At 40.8% G+C, this 18,332-nt stretch overlaps 1 protein-coding gene across 1 annotated transcript in view; it reads left to right on the forward strand.

Annotated features, from left to right (window-relative positions):
- ttn.2 (titin, tandem duplicate 2) overlaps positions 1–18,332 on the forward strand; it is a 253,622-nt gene that overhangs the window by 19,276 nt on the left and 216,014 nt on the right. Inside the window, exons 12-36 of the mRNA XM_044365366.1 lie at positions 1,142–1,381; positions 1,477–1,590; positions 2,793–3,038; positions 3,327–3,386; positions 4,279–4,537; positions 5,596–5,665; positions 5,777–5,974; positions 6,449–6,591; positions 6,734–6,882; positions 6,976–7,203; positions 7,631–7,878; positions 8,206–8,438; positions 8,523–8,687; positions 8,810–8,978; positions 9,097–10,793; positions 10,887–11,165; positions 11,255–11,521; positions 11,865–12,137; positions 12,389–12,652; positions 12,796–13,056; positions 13,958–14,218; positions 14,923–15,186; positions 15,301–15,561; positions 16,557–16,817; positions 17,913–18,173. Coding sequence (XP_044221301.1) covers positions 1,142–1,381; positions 1,477–1,590; positions 2,793–3,038; positions 3,327–3,386; positions 4,279–4,537; positions 5,596–5,665; positions 5,777–5,974; positions 6,449–6,591; positions 6,734–6,882; positions 6,976–7,203; positions 7,631–7,878; positions 8,206–8,438; positions 8,523–8,687; positions 8,810–8,978; positions 9,097–10,793; positions 10,887–11,165; positions 11,255–11,521; positions 11,865–12,137; positions 12,389–12,652; positions 12,796–13,056; positions 13,958–14,218; positions 14,923–15,186; positions 15,301–15,561; positions 16,557–16,817; positions 17,913–18,173 — 6,871 coding nt within the window. The remainder of the gene's footprint in view (positions 1–1,141; positions 1,382–1,476; positions 1,591–2,792; positions 3,039–3,326; positions 3,387–4,278; positions 4,538–5,595; positions 5,666–5,776; positions 5,975–6,448; positions 6,592–6,733; positions 6,883–6,975; positions 7,204–7,630; positions 7,879–8,205; positions 8,439–8,522; positions 8,688–8,809; positions 8,979–9,096; positions 10,794–10,886; positions 11,166–11,254; positions 11,522–11,864; positions 12,138–12,388; positions 12,653–12,795; positions 13,057–13,957; positions 14,219–14,922; positions 15,187–15,300; positions 15,562–16,556; positions 16,818–17,912; positions 18,174–18,332) is intronic.

Below are 18,332 nucleotides of genomic sequence, written 5' to 3' on the forward strand. Positions count from 1 at the left end.
TTTGTTCCATCTTAGATGGACTCTGTTCTAATCAGCCATTTTCATTATTTTCTGACATTTAATAGACTAAACAATTAATCGATTCATTGAGAGAATAATTGAAAGATGAATCAATAACGATATAATGGTCAATTGCAGCCCTAGGTTGTTCCTCAGTTTTGGATCTGAAACAGTAAAAGCACAAATCAGTTTGGACCAAGTATTGAGTTTTGTGGGACACCGTATGGCATAAGCGCCCGGGAAGGGACAAATTCAACAACCGCTACTCTAAATATTCTGTTTCATTATTGAACAGGTGTAGACGTAGAAATATAAAATGGACATATTGTTATTTTAGCAGCAGTTAGCATTGGAGCAATTTGTGGATACTTTAAAATTAGAATAACTTGCTAGCTAGTGTTAGCATAAATTACCCATTGTTCACAATAACATGGCTGTCTTTTTTATGTTATGGTTATCGTTTGTCATAGCTTAGCAGTCTCTACAACATAGATTTTTACGATTATTTTGGCTACAAATTACCACATTTGGGGCAGACTTTTCTTAGGTTTTTCTCTTTTAATGGAACTAGGCTAGCAGTTTCCCCCCTTCTTCCAGGCTTTGTGCTAAGCTAGGCTAAACACAACTCTTTACTGCATGTAAGCTGAAACTGCAATCTTACTTACAATCTGTACAACGCAGCCAAACAAAAGAAAAAACTCCATAAAAAAGTTTTTGCCAACAACATATGTGTAAATGAGATAACTTTGTTGTGATTTGGCGCTATATAAATAAAATTGAATTGAATTGAAATTGAATTAGATACTAAGTGACAGCTTTGGAGTTGTTGGAAGGAGCAACTTCCTTAGTTGAATATCTTCTCTTCTTTACATTTTCCCTTCTGCATCTTCTTTTTTTAACTAAATTTTTAAATCCATCTCGTCTTTGCATCAGTTTTAATGAGAGTGAACTGCATGTTTCACCCTTAAAGCTGCATGATGCATGGAGTCATAGATTCTGTGATGGTGATGTATTCTTAAGCTCTTGTAAACATCATTTGGGAGTATTTTCTCCAGTCTTTAGGGCTTCTGGTCACGTATCTTCCTCCAGACTTTGTACAATGGATGTCCTGAGATCCCTGTGCTGCTTGTTGTGTCTCCAGGCAGAGGGAGGGAAAAAAGCCGGGGCGGTGGCCACAGTGGTGGCCGCTGTTGACCTTGCTCGTGTCCGTCAGCCCGTGCATGCAGAGGGCGGTCGAGCAGAAGAGGAGGCTGTAGAGGCTGAGATAATACAGAAGGCAGCAACGACTGCAGAGAAACATGTTGAAACGAAAACGCTACGCACTGAACCGCAAGTTGCTGCTTCTGTGACCTCAGAGCAGCGCAGAGTCCAGGTCTCCCAGGTCGGAGGAGTTTACTGAATTCTTATTGAGAAGATATTAAATCTGATAATAACACACTTTCTTAACCACTTAATAAACTCTGTTGGTCACTCCAGATTCAGACAACAACAGAAATGTCCTCCCATGTGGACACTGGTGTCACCCCAGCCCCAGTTCCACATTTCACAGTTTCTAAAGTTTCCGTTCCTAAACCTGAACCTAGCCACGAGGTAAGGAGAGGAGCTGCAGGCCCGCCGTCGCCATCCAAAAAAACCTCCATTTCATCTTTAACACACACCCATCTTAACATACAGTCTCCACTGTTTTGTTATGTGGTGTGGTGCACTTTAAACTCTTTCTCACAGAATCACCCATCCTAAAATATTACATCACTTTTTCTTTTGTAAGGCTACCACAGCATCAAGGCTGTTACAGTAACTTCAGTTTGTGGTGATGACACACAAACTTTAGTGTCATATTGTTTGGAGCCATTTCCAAACAAACTACGGTAGCCTTCGGGGACAAAAGAACATGTCACCCAGTGCAGTAGTGTGGCTCACTGACATGTTTTTAATAGTTTTTGGACAACAATGGAGGTCTACGGCACAAAGGAATCAGATATATCAGGCTTTGGATACACAGACAATACTTCTTAGTAGATCAGTTCATTGTTGGTTTGGATCCAAACATGAAATGAAGAAAAATATAGAAAATCGCCAGACTGATCCTTCAACATTTGACAACTTTTGCTTTGTTCGTTCAACAAGAAAAAATGTTTTGAAGTATAACGTGTTTAATATTTATCAGAGTATTAAAAAAACAATCCTATATTGAACGATTGTGCAAAATATCTTTCTACAATATTTGCACAACAACAGGATGACGAAGGTGGTTAATGTATGGTTAGGGTAAAGCCACTAAAACATTGGTTATGCTTTGTTTTCTTGTTTTTTGTACATTAATTGCAAATCTTTAATTGGACACAAACTTCAGTGTAGCTTATTAAAATGTTAAATTATGCATATCATGCAGAATCATCAGATATCAACATAATTTCTATGAAAATCGTTTTGGTTGGGACTGAAACTCGTATATTGTATTTACATTAGTATTGAAAAGTTTCAATCAATCTCTATCTGTGCCCTGAAATTCCTTTTTGGCCACTATTTTGAATTTCTTGTGAAAATCTTTAGGCCAGAATTTCATGGAACTGAGTATCAACTGTAGTCATGCTGTGGTAACCTGTTCATTGATACATTTATTTAGATAAAATCTTTTAAAGCTAATGGAAAATTCATCCAACCTTTGACTAAGATTCACTCTCCACCACCTCTACTCCGCTCACTAATCCGCAGCTGAACGAAGCCTTGGACTTAAGAAGCTTTGTTTGGTTTGTGTCGATGGTTAACGCTGTTCTCGTTGGTTCGGTCAGGTGTCCATCTCCGGCTCTGCTATTGCCACTCTGCACAAAGAGTTATCCTCCCCCTCCACTCACAGAAAGGTCATCAAGCCTGTCAAGTCTCCCAGTCCGTCTCGCAGAACAACAGTGGAGATGCGAGTGACACCGGAGCCCCTCCCGCCGCCGTTTAAAGACGCCAGATATCAGAGTCAGTTTGAGTTACAGGCGGGCGGGGCTTACGCAATGAGCGAGGAGGAGTTTGAGGACTGGGAGCCTCAGGTTGGTCAGCTCCCCCCCCCACCCTTTCCCCCAATTTTAACCCTGTGTGGACTGTTACCTGCGTTCCCCTTCTTCACCGCAAAGCAGCAGCCAATCACATGCTGCCCTTCATCCGCCTCATGAAGAATCCTCCTCTTCTTCTGCCTGTCTTTACCTGTTGACCTTCACCCCTCTGTCCTCTCTGCAGGGTTTTTATCTGTTCTAACCAGCTTCCACCCGTCCATCCTCACAGAGCACCACCGTTACTTTTTTTTTCTGTGTTTGACTTGTGTTGTCGTTTTATCTCAGGAGGCAGCTGCAGTGCCCACAAGAGCCCAGGAGCCTGTAGTTCCTCCCACTCTTGTTGCTGTGAGTACTTCCCCCTCCACTTCCTGTTTCCTTCCTTTTAAAAATATAGCTGCTGAGTGGTTACTTATAATGAGCCATGCAGAGTGCACCTGAGTTATCCTATGTACGCTGTGACCAACTATATATATATATATAGAAACACTGTGTTCAATATTAAACCTCTTTTATGGGGTTCAAATGCAAATCCTGCTTTACTATATGATTCATTAAAATCAAGCTGGTTATCTGCAGATAAGAGAGATAGTTTACCACAGTAATAGACTCATGAATGATGATTATAGTGGCATATTAATTGTGCGCACTGTTAATAAGCTTATTAAATTATAAATGCAACATTTTTGGTCAGATAAACCTTATGAGGCATTCATTTCATTTATTCAGGCCTTTTTCACTTTTGTTCTCTGCTTTGGTGTCTGAAAGTCATTCCAGGCTACTGAACATGTTGAAAATGCAACCATATTTTAAAAAGCCTTTACAATCCGCACACTTTCTTACAGCCTCACTGTTTCTACAGCTTTTATTATATTTTAGTTGCGTGAGTATATTCTATACATTTTACACTCACTTAGTATCACTTTTTTCTGCCACAATAACCTTATTACAGATATCATTACTACATCTCATGCCGTATTACATACTTCATTCATGTTGTGATGATGCTTGTTATTAAGAACTTGAACGCGCTCGTAGCTGGAAACCAGCATGATACAAGTTATCAAAGGTCAACAATGTTAGGCTCAGTGAAGCAGGTACCTCAAAGAAAGCCAGACTAAGTTGAACTTGCTTTGTGTCACAAACTGGGCGCAGTCGCATGTTGGATTTGTGACTCTGTAGATTGAAAAGTTCACAAACTGAAACTTTGTTCTGAAGGCGTCACTGTTTTTCTGTTCAGGGCCTGAAGAATGTAACGGTCACTGAGGGCGAGTCGGTGACCCTGGAGTGCCAGATCAGTGGTGAGCCCACTCCCGTCATAATGTGGTTCAGAGAAGATTACAAGATCGAGAGCTCCATTGACTTCCAGATCACCTACGAGAACGGATTCGCCCGGATGGTGATCCGCGAGGCGTTCGCTGAAGACAGCGGACGCTTCACCTGCACCGCCACCAGCGAGGCAGGAACCGTCAGCACCTCTTGCTACCTGCTCGTCAAAGGTAACACAATATCTAACAGTATCTCTACCCTCTTATGCTCTGCCAGGGGGGGGGGGCGTTTATTCCAGCTCACATTGGGCTTTACTTTAAGTAATTTGATTATTGTTGTTATTGTTAGTTTTAGTGAACAAAAAGTCTTTTTAGTCTCACTTTTGTAATGGAAATTTTGTGTCATTTTCATTGTGGATTTTTTGGAGTGAATTTAGTTCACAAATCTAAGCTAATGTTAGCTAACACTACTGGCAGAGACATTTCACAATGCTTAAGTGATACTTATTACAGCGACAATTGCAAAAATTGTGATATATATATACATATATGTATATATATATATATAGTTTTTTATCTAGTTTTACTCATGAACAAAAGGTTGTCAACAAATATTTTTCATCATGGTTTCAGTTGCTAAAGAAAACCCTGCTCAGCTCTGTGATGTAATGTATTGTAATTGTAATTATACTTGTCATGAGATGAATATTAAAGGGTCATGATTCCCCTTTTCTGGCTACAATAAAATTTAAAATAATGCTACTTTTCTAAAAAGGTGTGTGAGTCAGCAAACATTTCAACACAACATTATTCAAACAGTTTCATGCTACTAGTTGGCAGTTGGAGCACTGTCGATTTATCAATTCCCCTCTTAGGGAAGGACATATAAAAATGTAAAAACTATGTTAAAATCGAAGATTTCAGTATTTAATGGCAGGAAATTTATACAACCAACAAAAATTTTAATTTGCTTGGGTGCATTGTTCTAATAAATGTGGGTGAAAAGAGTGTTCATGTTCATTTTTGCATTTACATACTTTTTCAAATCAATCAACTTGTACAATGACAGTTGATGAAAGTTGATTTTCAGTTTGATTTTAGAAATTAATTGAGACTAGTGGCTCTCTGGAAGAGTTAGGAAAACTTAAAGCTGTATATGTGTATGATTTGGAAAATGCTTAACAGGAAAGAAAGTATATAACATTTGTAATAAGTAAATAAAAAAAACATGCACAAACAGATCCTTCACATTTTAATGCTGCATCCGTTCAACTCCTACTCTCTTGTAGTGTCAGAAGAAATTGAGAGCAGAGAAGAGACGACGACTGTCACTGAAATAGGAGTCACAGAAGAGAAAAGGTGAGTTGTTCAATCTAATGCTTGTTTCTAACAGTTTCTAATTAACCACTGGAATATAAGATGTAAGTTTAACCAGCTGCAGTATTTGAACGAGCTGTTGGTTCTCTTCAGTATTGCTATTGAGACAAAAGAACAGGCGATGGTGGAGGTGAGCACAGGAGAGACTGCTGCTCCCTTCTTCATCAAGAAGCCGACCATTCAGAAGCTGGTGGAGGGAGGGAGTGTTGTCTTCGAATGCCAGGTCGGAGGAAGCCCAAAACCACACATCATCTGGAAGAAGAGCGGTGTGCCGCTCACTACCGGATACAGGTATAAATCTCCTATCACCTTCTGTTAGTACCTGTCTTATTGTTATTATTGTTGATGTATTGAAACCTTTTCATAGCCTGATTCCAGTCCCTAAAACACACAGCCATGGTTTATGTTTGGTCTGACAATTTTTGTATTTCCCCATGGGATGATATACTGCAGTTAACCACACATATCCACACACACACGCACACACTGAGATGTCCTGGATGGGAATCACTGCTGATTATTCAGAGCAAAATCAAATCTTGCCCACACAGAAAATGATGAAGAGGAGGATTTTAGTGCTGACATAGCCTGTTAGTTGATTACATTTACTTACAGCTCAAATTTCAACTTCAGTTTTTTCTCATGTTTGGTTGTGATATTTTCACACCTCTGTCAGCACAGAGGTTCAGATACATATAGCATCTGTTGTGATCTCTTTGTTGAAAGATCAAAACAGATAACTATTGTTGTGATGCATGTCTTCAGATACAAAGTTGCCTACAAGAAGGAGACTGGCGAATGCAGGTTGGAGATCTCCATGACCTTCGCTGATGATGCCGGAGAATACTCCATCTTTGCCAAGAATCCACACGGAGAAACCTCAGCCTCCGCCACCCTGCTGGAGGAAGGTATCTGCATCCTTGTGTTTTTTTATCACATCTCAATGCTCAACTTCAGAAAGACATCTTCTATTAAGAAAATCATTTGAATGCACTAAGGAAAGCTTTGTTGAACCAGTGATTCACAGCGTGTCTGCATCTGTGTTTACAGAGGAATATGAAGCCTACATGAAGCAGCATGACGTGACATATAAAACTGAAGTGACAACGACGGTGGTTCAGGAGCCATCTGTGGTCGTGAGTCAATATGAACTGGAACAGAGGAGGGTGACGACCCCAATGAGCTTTGTCTCAGAAACGGTACTTTCTTACTAAAACGTCCAAGATTATTTAGAAGTCTCAGCAATCATCAGTTTATATTTAATACTGACAATGACAAATGTTTTTTTGTAGGAATTCTTAACTTCAGCCTTTGAAGAGAGGATCATCCAGGAGATTGAGCTCCGTATCATGAGAATTACCTATAGAGAGCTGGTGACAGAGGACGGAGAGCTGATTGTGACAGCAACAGAAGAGGAGGCAGTGCAGCCGGCCTTTGACACACCCGTCAAAAACTACAGGATCATGGAGGGAGTGGGTGTCACTTTCCATTGCAAGATGTCCGGAAATCCACTGCCAAAGGTATTTAGTTGAAAATATAGCCAAAATATTATCTAAATGTAAAAAATTTGTATTAAAAATGCCCAATCAACTTTCACCACACCTGGTGCTATATCTAATACATAAGCCTAGAGCACATGTGCCAAAGTTCTCCTCCTCTCAAATTATATGTACAGTTTTTGTGGCTCCTACTATTGGTTATTTTGATAATGTCACTGCAGGCGTCACTGCCATGCTTAATAGACTGTCAATAATTATTAATAGTTAAGGTTTGTGTTTATCTCACTGCCAACAAGTGTTACGAGCTGTTGCCAGGCCCTTAATAGATATCAGTATCATTGTGCATTTGCAAACAGCGGATAAGTTCCTTCTTATACTGGAGAAATTAGTTTTACTAAAGAAAGCTTAAAAACCTGTGTATTGTAAATGATCTTCTGTCTTCTGCCAGATTGCTTGGTTCAAAGATGGTCAGCGTATCAGGCCTGGAGGCCGATACCAGGTCGAGGTTCTTCAGGACGGACGAGCCAGCCTGCGTCTGCCAGTGGTTATGCCAGAGGATGAAGGTGTTTACACTGCCTTTGCCGCCAATATTAAAGGAAATGCAGTCAGCTCTGGAAAGCTCTATGTGGAACCATCTGGAGCTGTGACACCGACACCTCAGAGATTCACACCACAGCCAGCAATGCAGAGGATTAGGTAAGGTTTAATGTACTTGAAAACCTGAGACATACTGCTTAAGGAGCTTTCACACTAACTATGCCAAAAACAACAGATGGTCTCTGGTAAAGCCCAAAAAACCTTGTCCATTGAAACAGAGTGGTTGTTTCAGAGCAGCAGCACTACAGTAAAAGTTGAAAGTAGTTGTCAACAGATTGTGATAGCCAGACCTATTTGAAAAAATGGAGACAGTCATTGACATCATGCTGCTGGCTACTAGTAGTACATAGTTTGTCATTCTGAAAGTCTCCCAATACTGAGCTATAATAAATACCTAGATATTGATGACTTTTAATTCTGTCCCAGGTCCACATCTCCTCGTTCTCTGAGCCGCTCACCCGGCCGTTCTTCCAGCCGTTCTCCTGGACGTTCTCCTGCCCGCAGGCTTGAGGAGACAGACGAGGCTCAGCTGGAGAGACTCTACAAGCCTGTGTTTGTCATGAAGCCTTCTTCAATAAAATGCTCGGAGGGGCAAACTGCCAGATTCGACCTGAAGGTTGTTGGCAGACCAATGCCTGACACATTCTGGTTCCACAATGGTAAGAGAAATAAGGTTCAACAAAGTGCACCTATATCTGTTGCTTCTACCACTAGTAAAACAATTTAATCCCTCTTTTTTCCAGGACAACAAGTGGTCAATGACTACACCCACAAGATAGTAATTAAAGAGGACGGCATCCAGTCCCTGATCATCGTCCCAGCCCTGCCCCAAGACTCTGGAGAGTGGACAGTTGTTGCTCAGAACAGAGCTGGACGAACCTCTGTCTCTGTAACTCTTAATGTTGATGGTAAGTTCCCAACACAAGTGTATTTCACTGGATCAGAATTCAAGTTTCTTTCAGTTTAAGAAAGATTGATATATGGTATATTTTATGTCAATTTGACCTGTATTGAATTTCATCATTCACAGCCCGTGAGACCCTGGCACGTCCTCAGTTTGTTGAGAAGCTGAGGAATATCACTGTAAAGCAGGGGACCCTGGTTGAGTTGGCTGTCAAAGCCATTGGAAACCCCCTGCCTGATATTGTCTGGCTGAAAAACAGTGACATTATCAGCCCACAGAAGCACCCACATATCAAGTATGTATCTTCGATTTTTTTTTAGCTATGAATGAATTTTGTTCGATGAGTGTAAAGGTTTAGAGAAGTAAACCAAATATCCTGATCAATGTGTGATCCAAATGGTTACGTGTTTCAGGATTGACGGTACAAAAGGAGAGGCCAAGTTCCACATCCCCTCTGCTTCAGGCTCAGACAGTGCCTGGTATACAGCCACAGCCATCAACAAAGCTGGCAGAGACACTACTCGCTGCAGAGTCAATGTTGAGGTGGACTTCGCTGCACCTCAAGCTGAGAGAAAGCTCATCATTACCAAAGGAACCTACAAGGCCAAGGAGATTGCAGCTCCAGAGTTGGAGCCCCTTCATCTCCGTTATGGTCAAGAGCAGTGGGAGGAGGGAGACCTTTATGACAAAGAGAAGCAGCAGAAGCCACAGTTTAAAAAGAAGCTGACTTCTATCAGAATGAAGCGTTTCGGTCCAGCTCATTTCGAGTGCAGACTGACCCCTATTGGTGACCCCACTATGGTAGTGGAGTGGCTGCATGACGGCAAACCTCTGGAAGCTGCTAACAGGTTGCGCATGGTCAACGAATTTGGCTACTGCAGTCTTGACTATGAAGTCGCTTACGCTAGAGACAGCGGTGTCATCACTTGCAGAGCTACTAACAAGTTTGGAGTCGACCAGACCTCGGCCACCCTGATTGTCAAGGATGAGAAGGGTCTTGTTGAGGAAACACAGCTTCCTGAAGGGAGGAAGGGAGCACACAGAATTGATGAGATGGAGCGCATGGTTCATGAAGGAGGACCAGCAGGAGTCAGCACAGACGAAGATACTGAAAAGACCAAACCTGAAATTGTCCTGCTTCCCGAACCAACCAGAGTGTTCGAAGGTGGCATTGCCCGATTCCGTTGCAGAGTGACCGGTTATCCAGCGCCCAAGGTTAACTGGTACCTCAACGGACAACTAATCCGCAAAAGCAAGAGATACAAACTTCGTTATGACGGTATTTACTACTTGGAGATTGTTGATATCAAATCCTATGATTCAGGAGAGGTCAGGGTGGTTGCAGACAATCCTTTGGGCACAACTGAGCACACTGTGAAGCTGGAAATCCAACAAAAAGAGGACTTTAGATCTGTCCTGCGTCGTGCTCCAGAAGCAAAATCTGCAGAAGCCCCACATGAGTCTGGCAGAATCGGATTCGATGTTGTGAAGGTTGACCGACCTGCTGAGGCTGCACAGGAGAGGGAAGTTGTTAAGCTGAAAAAGACACACAGAGTAGTTCGCGAGAAAACCTCTGAAGAGTCAGATGAGCTGAAGAGCAAGTTCAAGCGCAGGACAGAGGAAGGTTTCTACGAATCTATTTCTGCTGTGGAGTTCAAGTCTCGCAAGAGGGACGAATCCTATGAGGATTTACTGAAGAAGACAAAGGATGAGCTGCTTCATCGCCTGAAAGAGAAAGAAGAGGCTGAGAGGAAGAGGATGGAGGAAGAGGGAAAATTGACTATCCCCACAATCAAACCAGAGAGGGTCCAGCTCTCCCCCAGCATGGAAGCACCCAAGATCCTGGAGCGCATTGCAAGCAAGACTGTTGCTCCCATGGATGAGGTTCGTTTCCGTGTGAGAGTGGTTGGTAGACCAGACCCTGAGTGCCAGTGGTTCAAGAACGGAATTCAACTGGAGAAGTCTGACCGCATTTACTGGTACTGGCCTGAGGACCATGTGTGTGAACTGGTGATCAGAGATGTCACAGCAGAGGATTCTGCTAGCATCATGGTTAAAGCCATGAATGTCGCTGGGGAGTCTTCAAGCCATGCTTTCCTGCTGGTGCAAGGTATTGTCACTTTATACCAAATCTCTCTAGTAGCATCATTGTGTCTTTATCTCAATTCATTACACAGCCTCACTTCTTATTTCCCCTTTGCAGCCAAAGCAGCAATTACCTTTACCCAAAACCTGGAGGACATCAATGCCAATGAGAAGGACACCACGGTGACCTTCGAGTGTGAAACCAGCGAACCTTTTGTCAAAGTCAAATGGCTCAAGAACGACATGGAGATCTCTGGAGACAAATACAGAATGCACTCAGACAGAAAGGTCCACTTCCTGTCTGTACTGATGATTGAAATGAAGGATGATGCAGAATACAGCTGTGTGATTACAGAAGACGAGACTGTCAGGACCACTGCAAGGCTCCATGTAGAAGGTGATCTTGACACCCAACATCTTTCTGTTTTCTTAGGTCTTACATGGGTGGATTGCTAGAGAATGTTCTTCATATTGTTGTGTGTCCAGGTGCTGCGCTGGAGATCATCAAACAACTGGAGAACATTGAGGTTCCAGAGACCTACTCTGGAGAGTTTGAGGTTGAGCTATCTCGTGAGGACGCTGAGGGCAGCTGGTTCTTCGGAGATAAGGAGCTCTCTCCCAGTGGTAAATACGTCATGTCCTCCCGCCGGGGAAGACACAACCTGTCTGTCAAGGATGTCAAGAAAGAGGACCAGGGGAAATATACCTTTGTATGTGGAGATCTGAGAACCAGTGCCTCACTCAAGATGCAATGTAAGCAACTTTATAGAGTAGTAAAGTATGTGGAGTCTCTGGGTATCCCCACTATTACCATGAGTTTTGTTCTTGAAAAACCTTTCTGCTTCATTTTAGCTAAATTTTGATTTCTACAAAGTTCAACCTCTATCTTTACCCACAGCAACAGAATTTGGGATCGGGCGCTTTGTTGTACTTGATTGGGCTTTGTTGTACTTGACTTGTAGTTCTAAACAAAGAGAGCCCTTAATGCATTTAAATTTGCTAACCTGGTTGCTCTTTCACATTTAGTGGCATGTTTTGTTTCAGTCATTGGTAGCTGTTGTGTAATGTTATAATAACGGGGTCTCTCTACCTTTAGTGCGCCCGGTGACCCTGATGCAGCCCTTGACCGACCTCACAGTTTGTGAGGGTGACATTGCTCAGCTGGAGGTCAGGTTCTCCCAGGAGAATGTTGAGGGTACCTGGATGAAGAATGGCCAGGCCATCTCCGCCTCAGATCGTGTCCACATAGTAATCGACAAACTCATCCACAAGCTGCTGGTGGAGAACATCAGCAGAGAAGATGCAGCTTCCTATTCCTTTGTGGTTCCTGCCCAGGACATCTCCACCTCATGCAAACTTAACGTTCAGAGTAAGAGGCTGAAATTTGTTCCTATTCGTATCAATGAGTCGTATATTCCAACAGTAATTTAACATGCCCATTACTGCCATTCTTGTCTAACTTAAAATGACAAGAATCTCAACCACAATTGGAATCAGAAGCAGTGTCTGGTTTGATCAAATATAGGCCATACTAATCCTTAAACATCACTTGAACACTTTGAACCCTTTCTTTTTGTGTTTTCACCTCTTTGATTATAATTTTTCTGTCTTTCCTTGCAGTTATTGACATTGTGGTGCCACTGAAGGACGTGTCCTCCATTGAAGGCACCAAGGCTGTTCTGGAAGCCAAGATCTCCGCTCAGGACATCAGCTCAGTCAAATGGTATCACAACGACAAACTGCTGATGCCCAGTGACAGAATAAAGATGGTGGCAAAAGGAGCCAAGCAGCGCCTTGTCTTCTCCACGACCTACGCCTCTGATGAGGGACACTACAAACTGGTGGTTGGCAAGGTTGACACCAGCTGTAACCTGACTGTCGAAAGTAAGGTTTTATACTCCTGTAATTGTTTTTAGGTCTCAAAATGTCTATGAATATTTTCATTTTCTGCAGAATGAACACTCTCTGTTCATTCACAAGTCACAAGTTTCCAGTTTAATATTCTAACCATGCTGATGTTGTTACAGAGGTACACATTGTAAAGCACATGGAGGACAAAGTGTGCTCAGAGTCCCAGAACGTCACCTTTGACGTTGAAGTTTCTCACCCTGGTATTCATCCAGTCTGGACCTTCAGAAACCAGCAACTCAAACCTGGGCACAAATATAAGATGGTGTCTAAGGACAAGGCTCACTCTCTGACTGTCATCGACACCATGAAGGATGAGGAGGGGCAGTACACTTTTCATGCTGGTGAAAAGACATCCAATGCTAAGCTCATTGTCTCTGGTAGGTCCCTAATTTTGAGACATTTTTGAGTTTTGTGATTCACTACATTGACATTCCAAACAGGCCATACAATCTGTTGCAAGACTCCTTGTTCTTCTTGTTGCGAAAGATAGTTATTAATGACTCTGGCTGTATGTTTGTAGTCATGCAGCAAAATACATTTGGGACCAGTCAGACACTGCCCCAATGGTATTGCATAATGGATGAACCTAAATGAACCTAAACATCTTAAGTGCCCAAAACTTTAGCACAGTACTGTATATATGAACAAGATGGTAAATAATAGGGGTGTAATGGTACATGTATTCATCCCGAACCATTCAGTAAGTTCAGTTCGGTAAGCGACTGCCTCAGTTCAGTATGCTCCATGACCCAGACAATTACAGCCAAAATACTTTTACAATCCACTTACTCCGACATGCAGAACAATAATTCTAGTGTGAATTCCAACCAGAATATTTTGGCCGTGCACCACATAGATGTTCACATACACATTCACACGCCGATGGCACAGCCATTGGGAGCAATATGGGGTTCAGTACCTTGTCTAAGGACACTTCAACATGTGAACTGGAGGAGCTGGAATCGAGCCGCCAATCTTCTGATTAGTGGACGACCTCCTGAGCCACTACCTTTCTTTTGTTTCCTCTTCTGTACTGAAAATGTACCGAACCGTGACCCCAAAACTGAGGTACATACCCAACCTTGAATTTTGTGTACCGTCACACGCCTAGTAGATAAGCATTTGTCATGACATAGGTATTTGTCATTTAGTGCCACTTATACAGAGTGAGTATGTTGGAATTCTCTTTTGTACTCTCCCTTGAACCCATGACCTTTTGGCAAGCTGCTTTGTTGCCCCAGAACCATAAAATAAAATGCTTCCTTGTGTTTCCACCAGGTGGAGCCATCACACGGCCCCTGCAGGACGTGACAGTGGCAGAGTCTCAGACAGCAGAACTGGAATGTGAAGTTGCCAATGCCGACACTGAGGGCAAGTGGCTAAAAGATGGTGAGGCTTTTGACTTCAATGAGAACATGGTGAGCGAGGTGAAGGGAGCTGTCAGACGCCTCATCATCGTCATCACCAGACCTCAGGATGTTGGAGAGTACACTTACCAGGTGGCCAACTCCAAAACCACTGCTAACCTCAAGGTGGAGGGTAGGTACTAGCTTCTCATCACACACATTTACAGTGTATGTTATTCTAACATCATGACGTATGGGGTGATATCCAAGATGATTCTCAGCATCACAATACAAACAAGATGCTAGATTCAATGGATTTCAATTCTGATGTTAATGTTCTAATGTTTTTAGTGACCCCCTAACCCTCTCAAGACAAAATTTCACTTGTGCACAAGAAATATAAGAAAAATTTACGGAGCACACATTGAAGCAATTTCTAACTTTTGTTGGAAAGTGCTATATGATTAAATCTTTATTCACCTACCTGCATTTCTGCTGCCCATGAATCCATTTTATTTTAAAGACACTATGACCTTTCCTCTACCAACACCCTCAGGACAAACTTTTCGATTAATTTTTATCTCCACTACTGGTAAGACTCTAAGAATAGCTAAACAAGTATGTTCTTTGTCATGTTGTATCGGAGTGATCACATAAAGTATTAATATATTGTCTAAAATCTTATCGTCTTAGATTTTGATTGTTGTGTAAATACTGAGTCCTGGGGCATCCCTGTGGCTGAGTGGTTGGTTTTTTTTGTATGTCACCCCCCTTGCTCTCTCGTCCCATTTTTCCCGTCTATCTCTTCTGTCATCTGTCAAATAAAAGCAAAAGGCTCTCCAAAAAGGAGTTTGAAAAAAACAAATAAAATACTGATTCCTGTGTTCCCTCCTGCAGCGGTGAAGATCAAGAAAACTCTGAAGAACCAGACTGTGACGGAGACTCAGGAGGCGGTGTTCACGCTTGAGCTCACCCACCTCAAAGTGAAAGGATCCCAGTGGATCAAGAACGGCGTGGAGCTGCACAACAGCGACAAGTACGAGATCACCTCTGATGGCACAGTCCACACACTGAAGGTCAAGAACTGCAACACACAGGACGAGAGTGTTTATTCCTTCAAATTGGGAAAACTGTCTGCCAGTGCAAGGCTCAATGTAGAGAGTGAGTATGAGTCACTTCCTGTAAAATTAAAAAGCTCAATGTTTTGAATGAATGGTGTAATTATACCCCATAATACTCAATTTTACAACTTTTCTCTGCAACTTGTCTCTGCAGCGATCAAGATTGTAAAGAAGATAAAGGACGTGACAACACTGGCGGACGGCACCGCCTCCTTTGAGATGAGTCTGTCACATGACGACATCCCTGTCAAGTGGATGCATAAAGGTGTGGAGCTGAAGTCAAGCGAAAAGTGTAAGATTTTGTCAGAGAGGAAAGCGCATAAACTGATCCTGCAGAACGTCGAAAGCAGCAACGAAGGAGAGTACACCGCCGTGGTCGGACACCTGCAGTGCAGCGCGACACTCACCGTGGAGGGTATGTAATACTTTAATACACATTATTACCTTTTTAATCATGATAAAAGTTACAATAAAACAATTAATAAAAAGAGGATTACCAGAAAATGAATTAATTTAATTTTTAATTAAATTTGTGAATATTTGTAATTTGAAATTTTGTTTTTCAATATGTAAAATTGTAATTTGGAATTTGTAAAATGTTTTTGCATTTACAATTCTCTATAGAGTGTGTATAAATGAAATTAATATTAAAATATGTAATGTTTAGATTTTTTGCAAATTTTGAAAGAAGAATTTAAATTTATTCTTTACTGTTTAAGAAATCTTTACTTTTTTGTTAGTGTTACAACACAAACAATAGTATTGTAAAATTGGTTAGAATTAAATGTTGTCATTTATTATTATTTGTAATTTGTATTTCTTTATTGTAATTTAGAAAAAAATATCTAACAACAGATTTTTCAATTTTTTACAAATTTCCCAAATTAAAATTTTTATTTTTAATAATATTGCACTTTTTAAAGCATTTTGTACAAAGTGTATTCATAAAAAATAAGAAGAAAATAGTATGGTATCAGTCAAAATTATTCATTTTATTTATAAGCATTCAAATGTTTTATCTGTTTCATGTAATTTAATTAATTTTAATTTGAGAATAGTTCAAAATAATGATTGCAAAATGTGGGAATGTTTTTGCAATTATAATTTTCTGTATGCATTAATCAAATGAAAACCTTAGCAGAAATGTAATGAAATTCTGTCATTTGTAATATTTAGATTTTTAAGTTTTTTACTCTTTTAATCTTAGTTCATGGTACAAAAACTTTATATTTGTTTTAGTTAATTACAAATATGTTTTCTAATTTGAAATAACAATTTTTTCCAATTTGTATTTACCTAACAAAAAAATGCACAATTTGACATTTGATTACATGGGAACTTGTAACTCAAATATTTGTGTTGTATTAGTTTCTCTCTTGTTCAGTTATTTTTTCTATTTGTCCCTTGCAGCTCTGAAAGTCACCAAACCCATGAAGAGCATTGAGCTCCCAGAGACCCAGGTGGCCACTTTCGAGTGTGAAGTTTCTCACTTCAACGTGCCATCCACCTGGCTGAAGGACGGTGTGGAGATCGAGATGAGCGAGAAGTTCAAGATTGTTGTTCAGGGAAAACTACACCAGCTGAAGATCATGAACACCAGCAGGACCGACTCTGCAGAGTACACCTTTATCTGCGGGAACGATAGAGTCTCTGCAACGCTAACCGTTAGCCGTAAGATCACATTCAAATCAAATCCAGTCAAATTACACCTAAATCATATCTCTGAGTGAGACTGACCAACTCTGATGTTTGCCGTGTGTCTCTTAAGAATGAAGACTTGAGGAGCTTAACAAAAAAATAACACCATCATTTAATAACATTAAATTAAAAACATTTTTTCAGATGATGATTTTATAATTTATTTTTTGTGAAATTTTCTTATTTGTAATTGTGCATTAAATTGTAAAGATAACATGATGTTTTAATTATTATTATTATCATTATTATTATACGTTGTGGTAGTAGCAGTAGTAGTAGTTTTAGTTTTAGTATTAGTATCACACGTAACTGTATTTAGTTACTAGCAGGAGACCAAGAACTTTTTGAGCTTGAACTCAGGAACTACTGGGAACTAAACGTCTTTCTTCAGATGTGGGAAGAAACTGTGGGATCAAACCAAAACAAAAAAAAAACTCAAATGTAAAACTAGAACGAAACCATGAAACATTTGATTACAATATTCTCCACTTTTCTTTCACTGAATTTGATTTTTCTTTAGTGGTCTGTTTCTTCACTGCTGTTCTGCTGCTGAATTTTTTCAGTTTCGCTGTTGAACTCTTCACTTTTAGCTCCGAATTTCTCAATTTCTATGGTCTGGAAGTACAACAAGTAGTACAACTTACCATTGACCCTTCCCTCCAAAAGCAATTAGCTAACAGGGGTGCAACACCTGCCCACCTGAGAGCTTTGTATCAGTACTGAAAAATTCAGCAGCAAAACTGAAAAAAAATTACCACAAAAGCTTCACTTTAAGTTTTACCTTTGAGGTCATTTTTTGTGTTAAATTTAATTTTATTCTCTTTCAATTTTTTTTTGTTTTTTTTAGTGCTTGGCAGACTTTGTTCAGTTATTATATTATAAATTTAATCCCAAGTTTCTGAGTTTAGTTCCTCTGGTACCGTAGATCCTGAAATAGTTGCTTGAAACAGGGTTTTTGCTGTTAAATCAGTCTCCTCTGTCCTTTTTTTCTCTAAAAGCCAGTTTATTAAATGTTTTTAGAAGTCTATATAGTTAGTTTGTACTGAAGCCGTTCTTTTTCTCCTCCAGCTGTCCTGATCACCAGCATGCTGAAGGACCTAAACGCTCAGGAGAGAGACACCATCACCTTCGAGGTCACCGTCAATTATGAGGGCATCACCTACAAATGGCTGAAGAACGGCGTGGAGATCAAGTCATCAGACAGATGTCAGGTCCGCAGCAAGCAGCTCACGCACTCACTCACCATCCGAAACGTTCACTTCGGAGATGGAGGAGAGTACCAGTTTGTGGCTGGCTCCGCCGCCACCACTGCTAACCTGTTTGTCGAAGGTAACGTAACGCTGTGAATGTTTCACTTTATTTCTGTTTTTGTGATGTGAACAGTTTCTTACACAAGTCGGGAGATAAATGTCAAAAACATCCAACAAAAAAGTTTACACGATTAAGGCTGAGCTGAAGTAAAATACGCTGCTTTAAGACAGTTCAGAG

The sequence above is a fragment of the Thunnus albacares genome, chromosome 11 (assembly GCF_914725855.1).
Source record: "Thunnus albacares chromosome 11, fThuAlb1.1, whole genome shotgun sequence".
Classification (NCBI taxonomy): Eukaryota; Metazoa; Chordata; class Actinopteri; order Scombriformes; family Scombridae; genus Thunnus; species Thunnus albacares.